This window comes from Copadichromis virginalis, linkage group LG3 (genome assembly GCF_057382275.1).
Source record: "Copadichromis virginalis isolate Kocher_CV1m ecotype Utaka linkage group LG3, C_Virginalis_male_GT1.1, whole genome shotgun sequence".
In the NCBI taxonomy this organism is placed as follows: domain Eukaryota; kingdom Metazoa; phylum Chordata; class Actinopteri; order Cichliformes; family Cichlidae; genus Copadichromis; species Copadichromis virginalis.
In genome coordinates, this window is record NC_140620.1 from 53558884 (window position 1) to 53575248 (window position 16365).

Below are 16365 nucleotides of genomic sequence, written 5' to 3' on the forward strand. Positions count from 1 at the left end.
GAAGATAAAAGTCTTCCTTTAACAGTTTATGTAACTATGTAATATAAATTTTCAATTCATTTATTAAACTTACTAACAGCCTGTGTTCATATTGTTGTTTCTTTGAGCTGACGGCTTCTCTCACTGCAGGTCCTGACAGGCACACAGCATCCTTTCATACAGGCTGGTGCTCATGTGTCAACACTTGATCCTAAATGAAATAAACTTTGTCAGGACAAGAAAACTGAAGTGCATGCAGTGGGACATTAACATGAGTGTGAGTCAGCTGCTCTCATAAATAGCTTTGTACCTCTTAAACGATGCCTGACAAAGTTACCTTATATTATAATAAAAAGTAAAGGAAGACTGTAACTGAAACAAGCGGCCTCCCTCACTGCTAAACTGAACATTCAAACATAAAACTGAACCGCTGCAGACTACTGGTGGCACTTCGTTTGCTGCAGTTTGTGGAATAGTCCACAGGGTGGCAGTGTACTATTAGCTTTACCTGGAGCCAGCTCTCGCACCTGAAGGATGAGATTCGGTAACTGATAAACAACCTGTTTCACATCTTCGGAACAATGTTTTATAATCCAAGACATCAAATGAGCCAAATTCCTGCGTACTAATACTTCAGATGTCACAAGATGCGCTCTAATAAATATATATAAAGGGGACACATACTTAATTTATTCCCGGCATTCTTTAACTCTTATAGAGCAGTTTTGCACAGTTCAAAATAGTCCTTGTTTGTTTTATTCCTGACCTCGTCACAACCCCTTCTTAACTCCCTTCCTCCTCCATTTAAACCAAATTTCTTCCCATTGGCTGCCCCTCTGAAACAAAAGGTTTGATCAACAGATAGATAGATAGATAGATAGATAGATAGATAGATAGATAGATAGATAGATAGATAGATAGATAGATAGATAGATAGATAGATAGATAGATAGATAGATAGATAGATAGATAGATAGATGACACACTGACAGTATGTTGGATATACAATAAAAACTAAAGATTAAACATCACAAAGTTCAAATTTTCAAAGAAACAAAGAAACAAACAGACAATTTGCTGTGGCGCTGTACCCTTGTTAAGTGGATGGATGTGACCAGAAACATAACGTATACAGACATCAAACCATGGGCGTAACAACTCTGTGATGGGCCAGGGGAGGATATTTTTCTGGGCCCTTGCCCCCACGTTATACCACATTCTGTGTGTGTGTGTGTTTATATTTGGATGAAGGGGAAATGGTTATGTTTCAGTCTTCTATAATCATCTCTCAGAATTTCATCTGTTCAGCTTTGCACTCAGTACAGCCCTTGATAACACCACTAAAGTCTAAAGTCATCCTGATCTCTTCTCTCCTTCCTTCCTTTTCTGAGCACCGCTTTTTTTGTTCTTTTTGTGTGTCTTGATAAACATCATTAACAAAAACAAACTCCTCTATAAGATTCAAAAGAAAATTGTTGCACAGATAGCTGGTAGAGCTGACTTATGAGACGAATAATTATCAATTTGAAAATTCAGAATACGTTTTAATGACCAATAAATCACTGCGATTTCTAATTTCCACAATAAATAGTTAAAACAACAAAACACAGCTTTAAGCTTCTCATATATTTTGAAACTGATTTTGTTTTGTTTTTTGTTTTTGGAAGTCTTGATTGTTAATGTGTCTTTCTGTACATCACTTATTAAATTTCGTTTTTGTGATATTTTATTTATGGACTTCTACTTCTTTTTGTCGCTTATCCTAGTAATGTAAATGTCAGGCTTTTTTTTTTTCAAGAATAAGTAATACCTAAAAAGCCCACCTGTGACGCTAAAAAAAATGTAATAAACTCTCCAAATGCGACCTGTGTTTGCAGTCCTTGTATGTGGACCGTGTTATCATCTCACACTGACGATCTTTGAATCTGCTCTCCGCCGGGGCGGGAGAAACGGAAGTGGGTCCGAGTGAAGCATCTCACGCTGTCAGCCCCTCTTTGGTCTCCTTCCAACATCATCAGCAGCAGCGGTGGCAGCACCACCAGCAGCAACGGCCCCGCCTCGCGACGTGAACCGCTGGCTGGTTCACCTCCAGCACCGTCTCACATCTGGCTGTCAGGAAACAGCGCTGCCCGCCGCTCCGTCCGGTACCGCGGCATGCTCATATCCGAAGAAGAAGAGGAAGAGGATTTTTATTTATCTAAAAGGGGAGCGAAATGTCTGAGGTGCGAAAATTCACAAAGAGGCTGAGCAAACCCGGGACGGCCGCGGAAGTCAGACAGAGCGTGTCGGAGGCTGTGAGGACCACCGTGGACCTTGTGGTGAGCGGAGCTTTTTAAAGGCTGGCTGTGAACCGGTCATTTTAGCCACCAGGGATAATGTAACTCATAGCCGACCCCCTCCACTCTGCCCTCCTCGGGGAGGATAAGCCTATACGGACTAGTCCTCCTTTCTAGGTGGCTGCTCTTCTTCCTGGACTTTTATGTCTGTTTTGTGAGTTTTCGCGCTCCGTCCGTGTCCTCATTATTACATCTTTCTGTAAAGCCCTGGTATGTCTGCATAACTGCCACTGCTGCAACCTGTGCAAAGGCTTATAAACCAGGGTCACTGTGGGAGCAGGTATGTGCTTTAAATCCACTCCACGTGGTGGCTTGGTTTTTCTAAACGGCCTTTATTTGAAATAAATAAATAAAATGACAGCGTCCTCCAGCACACACGCTTTCTCAGCTCTGTGCGGCTCCTTTTGTGTGCTGGCGGATGAAGAGCAGTGCCAGTTGGACAGCTGCAGCAGCATGGCTTCCCTGTCCTTGCCTTGGAGCAGTGTGTGTGTGTCTGGCTGTGAGTGCTCGCCTCTCTGTTTCTGCTGGAAATTCCTCACATTGTGCATAGAGAAGCCTGTCTCCGTAATTGCTTTTTATCACATTTGTCTCGATGGTTGTGCAAAGCAGAAGGTGTTCTTTGAATGAATGTCGATGCTGGTGGCTGTCATTGGGATTAGGCGCAGTGGCTTGAAATGAACAGCGTTTAGTATCCTGCTGATGCAGCATTTGTGTGTCAGGGGAAGGATTTTCATAACAGTAAATCGAAGGCGTGACATTTGTCTTGAAGTTAAACCACAGTGATGTCAGCGCAGCATTAACACTTGCCTAATAATGACTTGTTTTCTTTTTCTTTTAACAAAATGCATCTGCCAACTCATCCGCTTTGTGTTTGTGTGACTGCGGCTTCTTGCATCTTTTTCCTTTTAGTTCTAGGTTAGTTTGGATAAGAGATAAACTCTTGTTCCCCTTGAGATCAGTCTCATGATGCTCATCTTGAGTTGTGTGATGTAAGGCGTTTCCAAGTTTAAAAACCCTGTGATAAGGCACTGATTGTTTTTCTTTTTACAGAGGTGAGAGTGTTGTGTGGCTGTGTGTATGTCTACTGTTTCCTGTTTTAAGGTTGGGCTGCAGCTGAGAACAAATGCTGTTTTGTGGAGGGTGCATGGCCTGTGCTAATTTCACATGGGGATTCCCTTGGGCATGCTGTGACCAATGCATCCTCTGTGACTGTGTCTGCGGATTCATTCTTAGCTTAGTCTCAGGAGAGTTGGTCTTATAGGAAGAGGACTCTACTCCTGGGCCCCAACAGGAAAAAAATAACTATCTTATCAGTTTCTAAGGAGAATGTTGAATAAAACTTAAAGTTGGGCTATGATACTCATTACAAGCTCCATATTTTTATTCTTGCTAGATTAGATTTCTGTAATTCATTTCAAGTAATCAGTATTTATGCTGGGCCTTGGGGAAGCCCCTCACTATCTGAAGCAAGTTGTTTTGATCTCTTCTCTAGAGTGCATAAGGCAAAAACAGTTTGTTCCTAAAGTAGTAGTAAATTCTTTAAGTAGGAATAATTCTCCAACCGTCTTGAAGAACATTCGGAGCTCTGCTGTGGTTATCGGTCGCTGTCGAAGTGTCGAAACACTGCATCAGTCATGTTGAGGTCTGGGTATTGGTACATCCATGACTTCTAGAGTTATTTTGTGAGATGGTATTGCATGGTGGATTAAAATCTAATAGTTCTTTTCTGCCTTCATAAATTCATCAATTTCGACGAGATCCCAAACACCAGTGAGTGAAATGCAGTCCCAAACCCTCATAAGAGCCTCTGCTGAGTTTTACACATGGCTGTAAAAACTCACTATTGGACTTTTCTCTTGAAGCCGTCTGACTTTTTCTCATCTCTTTAGAAGATCTGTTTTCACAGCTTGTTTGATTTTGAGCCTTGTGTAATTTGACGTACTCCAGCCTTTTCTCCCCATTTCCCTTCTCTAAGAGTGGCTTCATGACAGTCCCTCTTCTATTGAGATCATTGCTGATGATGTTTCAGCGAACACTGGATGAATCAACTGAAGGCCCAGATGTGTCTCTCAGGTCCTAAACAGGACATAGGACTTCCTGTTTCTTAAGGACATGACTTTCAGATACTGGTCGTCTGGTGTAAAAAACTTTTTAGTCCTGATACTTTTTCGCTTATCCTCCATTTGTCCACTTTCCTTCATTTTTTTAAGGACATACTGCAAACTATGTTGAAATATACCACGTTTTTGGCTAATAGGCTTTTGTTGGAATGGACGTACAAAAACTACAGTTTTATGTTTGTGTTATCTTTGATATTTTTCATAGATTCAACAAAAGAAATGGGAACAAATTCTATGTTTTTGCGACAGGCTGTAATTACCAACATTAAAATTGGCTCTTTGCTAAGCTGTCTGTGCAGACATCCCCTGATTAGGTACCTGTTTTATGCTTGAATGATTCATATGCCAGCGTTATCTGGGTTAACGAAGCAAACAAACAAAAAGCACCCAGGGTCCAAATCAAGACTTTAAGGATCTTCAGAAAGCTCAGAGAACTATCGGTCGAGACCAGTTTAAAAGATGCAACAGAATCTGGATCCTTGGAAGCCAAAGATTTTTGCACAGTGTTATATATGACATAAAACATAGAAAAACTAAAAGGAAACTACACAATGGAGAACATGTGGGGTTTTGTCTGGCCTTGAGCCAACTGTGTTCCATGGAAATTCCCATTAGAGATGTGTTAGTGGTTATTGGGCTTCCTGCTGTTCCTAGAAAGTCCTGCTATCAAATCCACATCTGTGTGTGTGTTTTGTTTTCTATTATATTAAATTGCTTTGAACCAATTGGACAATGATAACGTACCAATCCTAAAATTGAAACCGTGTGATTACCGCTCTGTGTTGTGCCGGTGTCTCTGGCGTTATTTAATCTGACTTGATAAACGTGAGTCCTGCTGTGTGTTCTCAGGTAATCTGATAACAAGTACACAGTGATTTATAATTTCAGAAAACAGCCACTGGGAGTTGCTGGGATCTGTGGTGTGTCTGTGGTTCACACATTTGCCTTTCATGCAAAAGTCCCCTGGTTTGAGACCAGGAGGAGTCATAAACCCAGCCTCAGGGGGTCAGAAGGTAGTGTGTCCCACGTGTTGGTTGCAATGGATGAAAAAATAAGTCCAATATAAGGATCCATCTGCTGTAGTGCCCCACTGGGGAAATAAAGGAAGTGGGAAGTAGCTATAACAATGTTGGAATCCAGCTTTTTAAATGTGAAAATGAAATATCTTTGGATTTTGGACTAGTGGCACAGGAAGCCATCGATATATTGGCTGAATGTCGCCTTTGGCAGATATGGGGGTTGATGACTCATGTCATTGTTTCTACAAATAAGGTAGCGTTTTCCAAAGTCAGTGGTCATTTAATCTGTTGAAGAGAGAAGAGATTTTTTTAAAATCTATTTTATAAATGGAATTTTTTTTCCTCCCTCGTAAAAAGAGATATTTGATTGGTCAAATTGAAAATTAATAGCTGAGCATCATCCTTCAGATGGATCCCATTCTAAGGGTCTTGGAGTGCATCTGATGGTAGTCCCAATAGGAGCATTGCTGCATATCCGCTAGCTCTCCAAGGACTGCAGGTTAGAGCAGCACGCCAGCTCCCAGCAGATCTCTGGAGCAAAAGAAGGAATTCTATTGCCAGCTGGCAATTAGCCTCCATTTGACTGCAGGGTGATAGACTCTGTGGGAAAGTGGCTAAATGATAACGAGCACTGCCGCAAAAGCCGTCAGACTGGAGAACCAGTCATAAGTGAAAACACAAAGTGGGAAGAGTCGGGCCTAGCTGATTGGCAGTGACTAAACTTTCAAAATAAATCGATTGTGGATGGCTAAAAAAGGAGGAAAAGATCCCTAAAAGTTGTTCCTAATTCCAAGTTTAATCGTTAGCAAGTTTTTATGTGTGGGAAATACTGTACAAAAAACAAAAGAATTGGTACTGGCATGTGATATGAGTCATATTGGTATTTTAAATATAGCTTTGTCATAATCAGGGTATCTAAATAAAACAAGATGCCTGAGTGCATCTTGTTTCCATGGATTGTTGTCAGATATTCTGTAGACAATCGATACAGAAATCTATAAATAAATTGATTCATTTATTAATAAATTCTATAGATATCCTGTAACCCATGACATTACGGAGAAAACAGAGAACAGAGACAGGTGTAACTAAGAACAGATATGCTTTTTTCTAGATTAAGTAAAGATTAAAGATCAAGTCGTTGTTTGTTTGTTTTTTTAAAGAGACAGGAAGTAAGAGAAAGATTAAGCAGACGTATGCCTGTGCGTCTCACTTACACACAGATTGGAGTACTTAGTGGGGTCAGCTGTGGGACAGTGGAGCTGCTTTATGCTGTATGTGACTCTAATGTCAGTGTGTGTATATACTGTGTAAGCTCCCCTCTTAAAAGTAATGAAATCCACTCGGTCACGTTGGAGTCGCGAGTGCCTTACATCTGCAGAACCATAATGGGACACAGACATCTGGAAATGCATGCTGCCCAACATCATCGTCATCATTGTAGTCCTATGGAGGCGGGCTGGGAGTTGTGCTTTGTACTCAGTGAATGTAGCTCACTGATAGCTGAGAGAAGTGAGTGTGTGTCCTAATTGGAGGTGGCAACAGTTTAAAGAGCCTCGACTGCTTTCAAGCTACACCCAAGTGTTGCGCTACATCCCTTTGATTGTTTTCAGCTCTCTTTGTGCCTCTCTGTTTCTCAATCAGTGACACCGCCTGTGGCTGCAAAGCTTCTTCAGTAAAAGCAGAACTTGCTCCTTCACAACTTGCTTCCTCTTACTCCCTCCTTCTGTCTGTAACGTGATCACCGTTGCAGTGGAGGCAGTGCGTGCTGCCGAGCCTGTCACCTCTGACTTGTAGCGCTGCGGTTCAGGCTTGTTGCACATGACAGGAAGCAGAGCTGCTGTGTTGGGTGCAGGGGCGGTGCACAGCCATATGTAATGGTTTTACCAGACTTGTAGGTGTTGTTTTGCTGCCGCCGGGTCTGCATGTAAAATGATAGCACAGATGCTACATAGCAGCATAAATAGGAAAATACTTAAATCCACATAGCACAAGTACCATTAGGGTCAGGAAGTTTTTATTTAAATTAGTGGTTTAAAAAATGCGAGACACAGGGTTTGTGTGGACTGCCAAGAAAGTCAGGCTCTGGTGGAAAATTGTGGAGGAACATGTACATGTACCACACTTCTTTCACAGGCTAAATTACTGGTTACTTACAAAAGGGAGAACTTTCTCTTCATTTATGGCTCATGCACAGATGCCACCATATTCAAGAAGCCGACATGCACTCCTGAAACATGCACCCTGATTTGAAGATTTAGGGTTTTGGAGAAAACGAAAAGCATTTGTTTTGGTTTAAAATGAAATAAAATTGATCAAAATGGCAATAATTACCATGTTAAAACTCAAACTGACTGTGTTAGCACATCTGAAATTATTTCTGTACAACTTTATTTGTACAGCAAATTTGAAAACACAGAATTACAAAGTGCTTCATGGTATCAATAAAAGCCAAATGTTAAAGATTAGAATACATGTTCCAGCATACAGACACACAATCAGCTGTAGGGTAACAGATTCATTCATAAATAGGTGTAAACTGTGGCCCAAAACAAGGGGAAAAGATTAAGGTAAAGCAAACCTGTAAAAATGTGTTTTCAGCAGCAGTTTGAAACAAACGTTCAAAGTTTAAGATCTGATTCTAAAGTAAGAGCGTGGAAGTGTTAGGAGAGCTGGATCAGATGATTTGTGACGCTGGCTGCAGTGATAGAGTCTCAGTAGCGCTCATGTATAACAGGAGCCTGTCCAAAGTGGATGTAGCTAGTTGTTTGTCTGGAGCATCATCTTTAGTTTCTTTAAAAATAAAGTTAATAAAGTTATCATTTGAGCCTGGAGTCATCTATTACAAGTCTTACCTCGGGGTCTCCCACTTTCCCCTCTGTTCTAGTTAGAGCTAGTCTGCAAATCTGTGAACACATTTGGATGGATTTTCTGAGCTCAGCTCTTTGAACAAGCAAACAAGCAGAGCTCTTATTTTTTGCCTTTTCACTTTTCTTTAAAAAAACAAAAAATAAACAAAGTGCAAAGTGGTCCCACACCTTTTACTTAACTAAACTGAAGAAGCCTGCACTTGTCTAAATCCAGCGCACTTTCGAAAATTGTAATATGCCCCAAAATATCCAATATGTCAGGAAGAAATTTGAGGAAACGATACAAAAAAACAGCTGGCATTTTGGTTTTGAGCTTCAACTTTACTTTTTCACACACTGTAAAAATACAGCCTAAATAGGGAGTGTATAGCAATATATGAGATGTTGCTGAAGACATATATATAGGCTCTTTTCATGCAATCAAAGGGGTGAATGCTATATTTGATCATAAAGCTGGATATTTCCAAAAGGCCTATGTGAGAACATGGATCCAGCCGGAATAATTGCACAGGTAAACAATCCTAATGATAGGCTTAACCTAAAGTGAAGAGAGAGGGGGGCAAGCAGGAGCCAAACTACTGCCTTTCTGTTGCAATAGAAGCACAAAGCTCTAATCTCAGCTACATGAATGGAAATATGACAGAGTACAAGGTGGAAAATCGCTCAGTCAGTCTCTTCCAGCTGCAAAGCTCAGTCAGCTCTTTACAACCTCGGCTCCTTAGATTCCTCACTGCGTCTGCCCACTAAGCGTGTATCAGACTATGTAGCAGCGGCTCACTAATGGGGCACAGACGCTGATCAAATCCATACAGTCTGATTGCCTCCAAGCAGCGTGGTGTCGCTGAGCCAGAGCCTTGTCGGGCTAAGCTTTTCATCACTTTTCTCTCTGCTTAACTTGAGCTTAAAATGGAACTTTGTTGGAATTAATTTTCAATCCTTCCAAGTGGGCTAGATTTATATGTGAGATCACATTCTGACCCAGTTGTGGAAAGCTACAGTGAACAGAGGCTGCATGCCTCTTTAAGACACCGTGGAAAGGCCCATTTGTTGTCATCTACTTCTCTATGAAACTTAAAACAGGAAGTCGTGATAGTTTGTTGTGGTATTTGGTTGAACTTGCTTTTTTTTAGTTTCATTATGTCTCTGTCAAGCTTTATCAGACTTCATGAATCGATGAAGTTGTTGCCTTTTCTACCCTTTCAGTCCTTACCTGAGACTTTATCTTCAGTTCCTTCCGTTTTTGTCATCTTTTGCTTTATTTCCCCCCCATCAGCCCACATTTCTCCCAGCAGCTGTTTTCCTGCACTGTGACAGCCCTCTGAACTTTGCGGTTGTGTCTTTAATCTCTTGTGGCTCTGCTGAAGCATGGGTGGTGAGGAGTTCCAGAGGTGAACACTCATTAGCTGCTTTCAAACAGCAGGGGTGTGCAGGGCCCACCAGAACCACAGAAAAGACAAACATAATTGGTGCATGAGATCAAAATGAAAAGAAAAAGAAAAAAAGTTTATTTGAAATGACATGTGTTGGTGTCCTTTCCTTCCTCCCCCTTCAGGAGCAGCCAAAGATCATTGAACCGCTCGACTATGAGGCTGTGGTGTTTCAGAGAAAGGCTCAGATCCACAGTGACCCCCACAGAGACCTGCTGCTCTGCCCTGTGGATGATGTCTCGGTGAGTCCACGCCATCAGAATAACCATGTGTCAGCTATTTTTTATAACAGGTGTAAACTGTTATTTTGTATAGATTTCTTCTGTAATCTGCAACAGTTCTGTTTATTGTGCTACATGGAATATAAGCTTTAGATCTACAATATTGTCAGGTGCTTAGTTGTTATTATGCTCTTAGTTTAGTATCCTTATCAGTTTATTTCTTATTATCACAGGTGGCCCATTGCTAGCTAAACTTGAACCCTGTTTTGGGCCCCAAAACCACGTTACACCGTTAAAATAGCAAAAATCCAAGGACTATATGACATTAATTACCATTGTAACACTTTAAAAAGTAACGATTTGAACATAGTTACTTTTTAAAGTAAATTTTTTGAATCTCAAGTCATTCCTGTTATTTCAAGAGTTACACTAGTATTCTCCCAGAAGGTTAAAGTTAAAGGAAGTGCTCATTCGCAATATAAACTAGTGCAGGGCTTAACCTGTCACATATGTTGCCTCTGTCTTTGGCTCCGTCTACGGCCTGTGATTTATGGATCTTTTACAAATATGTTACGCTCAAAGCACCTGCGCTGAAATTTCCACAGTAAACAGCCAAAATCAGCTGCTTTTTCAGTCTGTCCGAGTCAAAGAGCTGTGAACTATTACTTTCCAAAGGACGTTTTCCCATCATTAATCACTGAACATCCTCAAAACACTAGGCCCAGTTATTCACGGCTGAGTCCAGCTCTCACATACGGTCCAGTCAGGTATTTATTGCTGTTGCTTCAGACACATGTGGTTTTGTTCTAGTGGTGCATCTGTTTGTGTCGACTCTTCTCCTTCGTACTGAGAGAATTTGTTTCTTTGTATATTTGTCTTCTGTTTTCTCTCATTCTCTTTTCCCGTGTTTGATGTTATGAGAAATATCTCCATCATGCACCATGCATGTGAATCCACATGTGGCTCATTTTGTGTTTGCATGCGTACAGGAGTCTCAGATCTCCCGGCAGAGGAGGACCGTTGTTCCCTCTGTGCCCCAGAATGCCGAGCGGGAGGCTAGGAGTCTGTTTGCCAAAGAGGTACCACAGTTATTTTGCATTATATTATCATATAGTCATTAAATACAGTCTGCTCAGTAAAGAATACGAGTAAAAATGATCAACAAAACAGGCTGTGTCTTGATGATTTCACACCAGCCTGCATGATACTGACCCTGACGTGTTCCTTGGGAGCTCATAAAGAAACGGGAGTACTCACCGTCCAGTCGTAAACACGAGCTACGCTGATGAAATATTGTATTAGCAATGAAAAACAGACTTCTCTGGCACGATGCAGTCATACACTGCTGCTCTACCAGGCTTTAAATCTGTGTTCATCTGCCAGCCGTCATGACTGCGATGTAGCACGGAAACAACTGTCATAGGGGCAGTTAAAACAGACCCTGGGCTTGCTCAGCATTTATTGAACAAAGATCCATTCAGATGACTTGCAGGAGACTTTTTGCTTGCAGTTCTATGCTGAATTAAAAACACAAAAAGTCCACTTAAAAGTGTCTGATGCTTTGCAGACTTGTATTTTGAGTTCATGAAAAATGATCGAAGTTGATTCGTCACCCCAAAATCCTCCTCCGTGATTTACAGTCATTAAAAAAAGGTCTGCTTGCTGGTATGGCTCGCTTTTTCCATTTGAACGTATCCACTGCTAATCCAGCTCTCTGTGTTCTGCAGTGCATTAAGATGTACAACACTGACTGGCACGTAATCAACTACAAATACGAGGCTTATTCTGGAGACTTCCGCATGTTGCCGAGGTAAGGAACATGAGACAGAAATGAGTGGAATAAACTGAAAATGTAGTTTGGATATATGGGAAAACATACAGGCTAAAATAAGGTAAAACAGCCAGATGTGTAACATGCAGCGGATTTCCTCAGCTGGATCAATGTGTTAGTGCAGCTCTGATGTTCAGCCAGATGTTCCTCCACACAGCAGGTGCAGTCCAGATGTAAAGAATTTATTTCCATGGTGATAAATCTTACTGAGGAAATGACTTTATCACTGCAACCATGAATTTTGAGAAGTATTTTTGAACATAAAAAATACATGAAGGAGGCTGTAATCTGATCTAGCGTTACAAACAAGAAAGACATAAAGAACCCAGATATGTGACGTAGCTGTCAGCAGAGGGGGAGAAGGCCAGCTTCATCCATTCACCCTCTGTTTTGTGTTTTTAAAGCAAAGGCCTGAAGACGGACAAACTGCCAGCTCATGTGTTTGAAATCGATGAAGACGCCAAAGACGAGGTGAGTAGAGCGGCCTGAGCGTGGTTAGATCACAGACGTCGTTCCCTACAGGGAGGAGGAATGATAGGCTATTGACTCACTGGGCCCTTTATGAACACATTGTGTCGCGTGCATGTGCACAGCTTTTAGTGCTCTTCTATAAATCTTGCTTAGAATTTCAAAGCCTTCTGCTCAGCGAAGCAGGTATTACCCGTGTCTTGCATGTTCCGGCTTGTCGTTCGACCCCTTCTTAGACTGACTGCAGGCCAGTGAAACCAGAACCCTTATAGTTTCTATAAATAGCTCTCATCAACCCTCCTCCCCCTGCTACCCTCAGGCCGGATGCAGATAAACTTAGACAGAGGAAATTTAACTGAAGGCAAGTAAATGCTGCTGCTCTGCTGGCTGCACAGGGAGGGCAGCTCAGGCTTCTGTTATTTTATCTCTGCATCTTTGTGCATCCATGTTTTGATAAGATGATAAGAATAGTAGCACCTTTTTACAGACCTGCCAGTTTATGGGTTAATAGCACTCAGTCAGTAGATGATAATAGCAGGTATAGACTTGAGTCGCAGCTGTCAGGAGGACAACGAGAGCTGTGTGTCAGAGAAGGTACAAGAACCCTTCTTGCTCTGTGTTATGATTTCTGCATGTTGTATTCCTTCGAGTGGCCCGATGCATTACCATTATGTGTGTGTGCGTTTGTGTGTATGAGCGTGATCATTAACAGATTTGTTTTCTGTGGTGGTGATGAACAGTCCCATGATATTTACTGGTTGAGATGGAGATGTTACACTGACAGGACAAAGCCTGAATTATGATGAACTGCTTCATGGGATCCCAAAGAAATTCTCCCCATACACTGATTTATGTTCATGCTTTCTCACTGACAAAGTTAATACAGCTCTGCTCTAATTAACAAACAGTTCTCACAACCACAGGAAAAAATAATTGTTTCTTCATGGCAGAAAATACTACAAACAACGATATTAACGTGAGTTGACCGCAGTAATGAAATCCGTCTTTGCTGATTGCCAAGTGTTTGTGTTTGTGTGTCAGGACTCGGCATCGCTGTGCTCCCAGAGGGGAGGCATCTTGAAGCAGGGCTGGCTTCAGAAAGCCAACATCAATAGCAGCCTGTCTGTCTCCATGAGGGTGAGTCAGCACCAGACCTCCTGTCTGTTATCACAGCATAACAGCAACAAGTGAAACAACACAAACATGTAGAGGTCAGAATAGGAGCGTAGCTGCAGCTGCAATTTGTAATGCTGGAAAAATGATACACCGTTAAAGCTGCATCGATGTACGTGACTTTATCCTGTAACACCGTCCCACCCAGCATAAACCCTCACTTTCACAGTCCTGAATAATCAGCCCACATCATTTTACTTTCCCAGTGAAATTGCTGCTACTGTGAACCAGTGCTATATGGATAAAGTTAAACTGAATTGAACTGAGAATGTTTTGAATGTCCAGGATCGCAGAGTTGGAGATAATTTATATGAATTTAAGGACTGGGACCACGCTTCAATGCATGCCCCTTCCAGTTCTCTCTCTACATACAACCCCTGTTTGTTCTCTTTTTCGTGCCCCTCCCTCTCTTTTTCAATTCATTCACTTCTCATTAATACATGAGAAATACTCTGAGGCTTTCCCCAAACCGCATCCTTAATTTGTGTACAAGCTGTCTGCCATTATCTACTAGAAATGCTGTCTAACCTAAATGAGGATATGGTCTCAGATAGTGAAAGTATATAAACTGTTGGAACTGATAAACTGTACCATTTTAAGAATAATATTTGCTCATTTGGAATTTGATAACAGCAACTCATCTCCAAAGTTGGGACAGTAACAACAAAAGGCTGTTGCTGAAAGACACAGCTGTATAACTTGCAGTATCCAGTGTATTTGCCCTTCATTCTGGAATTTTAACTACATTAGGAAGGCAGCACATGAGCTTGAAGTCACATGTCATAGTGTCATATTTTTGCTGTCATGAGTTGTCAGATGAGTCATATGAGATGTGCTCTGGATTGCAGGTGTTCAAGAGGAGGTACTTCTACTTGTCTCAGCTCCCCGATGGCTCCTACATCCTCAACTCTTATAAGGATGAGAAAAACTGCAAGGAAACCAAAGGATCCATCTACCTGGACTCCTGTATAGATGTCATCCAGGTAGACTCAGTACAATTAAGAACCCAGCAGCAGTGGATAAAGCTGTTTTCTCTGTTGTGACCATGTTGCTGTGCTTAATTAAACTCACTGTGTTTATTTCCCTCGTGCGCTCTCTGCAAGGTTTCAGAACTTGGCACGAGCTCCCACCCTCGTGAAATTCAGCGTGTTTCTGTGTCTTACTTTCCCTTGGGGGCTTTTGGCTGCTTTAATTGGGCAGATCTGCTGCATTCCAGTGACTTGGGCAGAAACGTCAGCTTCTAGCAGATTATGAAGAGCTGTTGCTGGCTCATGGCACAGCCTAGTACCTTGATTGCTCCTCAGGCAGAGCTGACAGCTTTCAGTTTAATGAGCACGCTCAGAATATGAATGGAGGGAGTGAGGGAGTTCATTCTGGCTCACGGATTTGAGTTTAGCATGGAAATCAGGTTTTGTTTGGTCATGGCCGAATAGCATTGACTCTCAGTTTGTTTCTGAATTTAAGTTGAGATTCTTCTGATTACATTTGATTCCCTACGCTGTGCTTTTAACGGCTTATTTAGTTGTACCAAAGATCCTGTAATTCTCATCAGTTTCCACCTGTTAGTCAAAAATCAGTCAAATATGATGTTTCTTCCTCAGAGTCCCAAGATGCGGCGGAATGGCTTTGAGCTTAAGATGCAAGACCGCTATAGCCACTTCCTGGCTGCAGACAGTGAGGCAGAGATGGAGGAATGGGTGGCCACACTGAAACAGGCTCTGCAGAGCAGCACAGAGGCTGGCCAGGACAGGAGGAACGGTGCTGAGTCGCTGGACTGTGTCCTTGGTGAGCTGTTCTACCAAACTTTGAGCAGTTACATGTCCACATTATCTTTCAGTCAACATAGTACTTATAGTCTTATTTAAAGGTTTCTATAGTTTCATAGTCAGTTTACTTTAAACACTGATTCTAACCACGGGCCTATCATGTTTTTTTCCATTGGTTTCCACGTTACAGTCACACATATGCAATTAGCAGGCGGACTCCTTCACCTGTAGCCCCTGAGACAATAACATGCTAGTATATCAGCTAACTGAGGAACAATGGAGTTTGTGTATACAGGACAGTGCAACAACCTTGAGCCACCGCTCACTTCTATTCAAGTGGACTTGAATAATGGTTCTCAAGACTTTCTGAAGGTCCTTCAAAGTCTTTCTTGGACTCAATCCTGAACATTGTCAGAGGAGTATTTTTTTTGTTAAGTCATTTACACGGACGTGTGAATCGATCAACCATAAAAAAGACACTTAGGATAAGTAAATGTGTCTACATAGAGCAGACAGAGGGAAATAAACATTTTAAAATTGTATCTTTAGGCACTTTGTTGCAAAAACAACAAATGTATTCCCATTTGTTTTGTTAAATCTACGAGAAGTGCCAAAGATAACACGATGACAGGCATAAAATACTAGTTTTGAACCAAGATGATATCAAAAGAGCTATTAGCCAAAAACTTGGCATAATATAATTTCCTTAGGGATTAATAAAGTATTCTGATTCTGATATTACTGAATGGTGTGGAAAGAAAGAAAACTGAGGAAACTAGATAAGAGGAGAACAAAAGAAGTATTAGCATTAAGGGAGGGAAGCTTTATAGGGACTTGTAGTGTGCATGGTTCTTGGTGAACAGGCATTCATGTGGATTACATGTACTGATGTCTGGTTATTGTCCTTTTCCTCTCAGATGATGACACGGCCAGCCAAGGTAAAGGCGAGAGCATGCTGGAGAACTCGGGGAGGAGCTTGCACACTGAACTCATCAAGGTATGAAGGAATGATAGATGATTAATGAAGCTGCGTTAGTTGGGCCAGACTTACCAAGTGGGTCAAATTAGTGTGAAGCTGCAGAAATGTGCTGAAGGGAGTGGAAAGTTCTGTGGCTATTAACACCGCGCTAATTTATGAACACAGACCCAGACGGG

General features: G+C 41.6%; 1 protein-coding gene across 3 annotated transcripts in view; it reads left to right on the forward strand.

Annotated features, from left to right (window-relative positions):
- Window positions 1–1991: 1991 nt before the first annotated feature.
- dock11 (dedicator of cytokinesis 11) overlaps window positions 1992–16365 on the forward strand; it is a 78919-nt gene continuing 64545 nt past the window's right edge. For all 3 annotated transcript variants that reach the window (XM_085451695.1, XM_085451697.1, XM_085451696.1), the window contains exons 1-9: window positions 1992–2297; window positions 9877–9993; window positions 10962–11051; window positions 11700–11782; window positions 12208–12274; window positions 13313–13408; window positions 14293–14427; window positions 15046–15229; window positions 16128–16207. In XM_085451695.1, coding sequence (XP_085307821.1) covers window positions 2193–2297; window positions 9877–9993; window positions 10962–11051; window positions 11700–11782; window positions 12208–12274; window positions 13313–13408; window positions 14293–14427; window positions 15046–15229; window positions 16128–16207 — 957 coding nt within the window. In that variant the 5' untranslated portion in view covers window positions 1992–2192. The remainder of the gene's footprint in view (window positions 2298–9876; window positions 9994–10961; window positions 11052–11699; window positions 11783–12207; window positions 12275–13312; window positions 13409–14292; window positions 14428–15045; window positions 15230–16127; window positions 16208–16365) is intronic.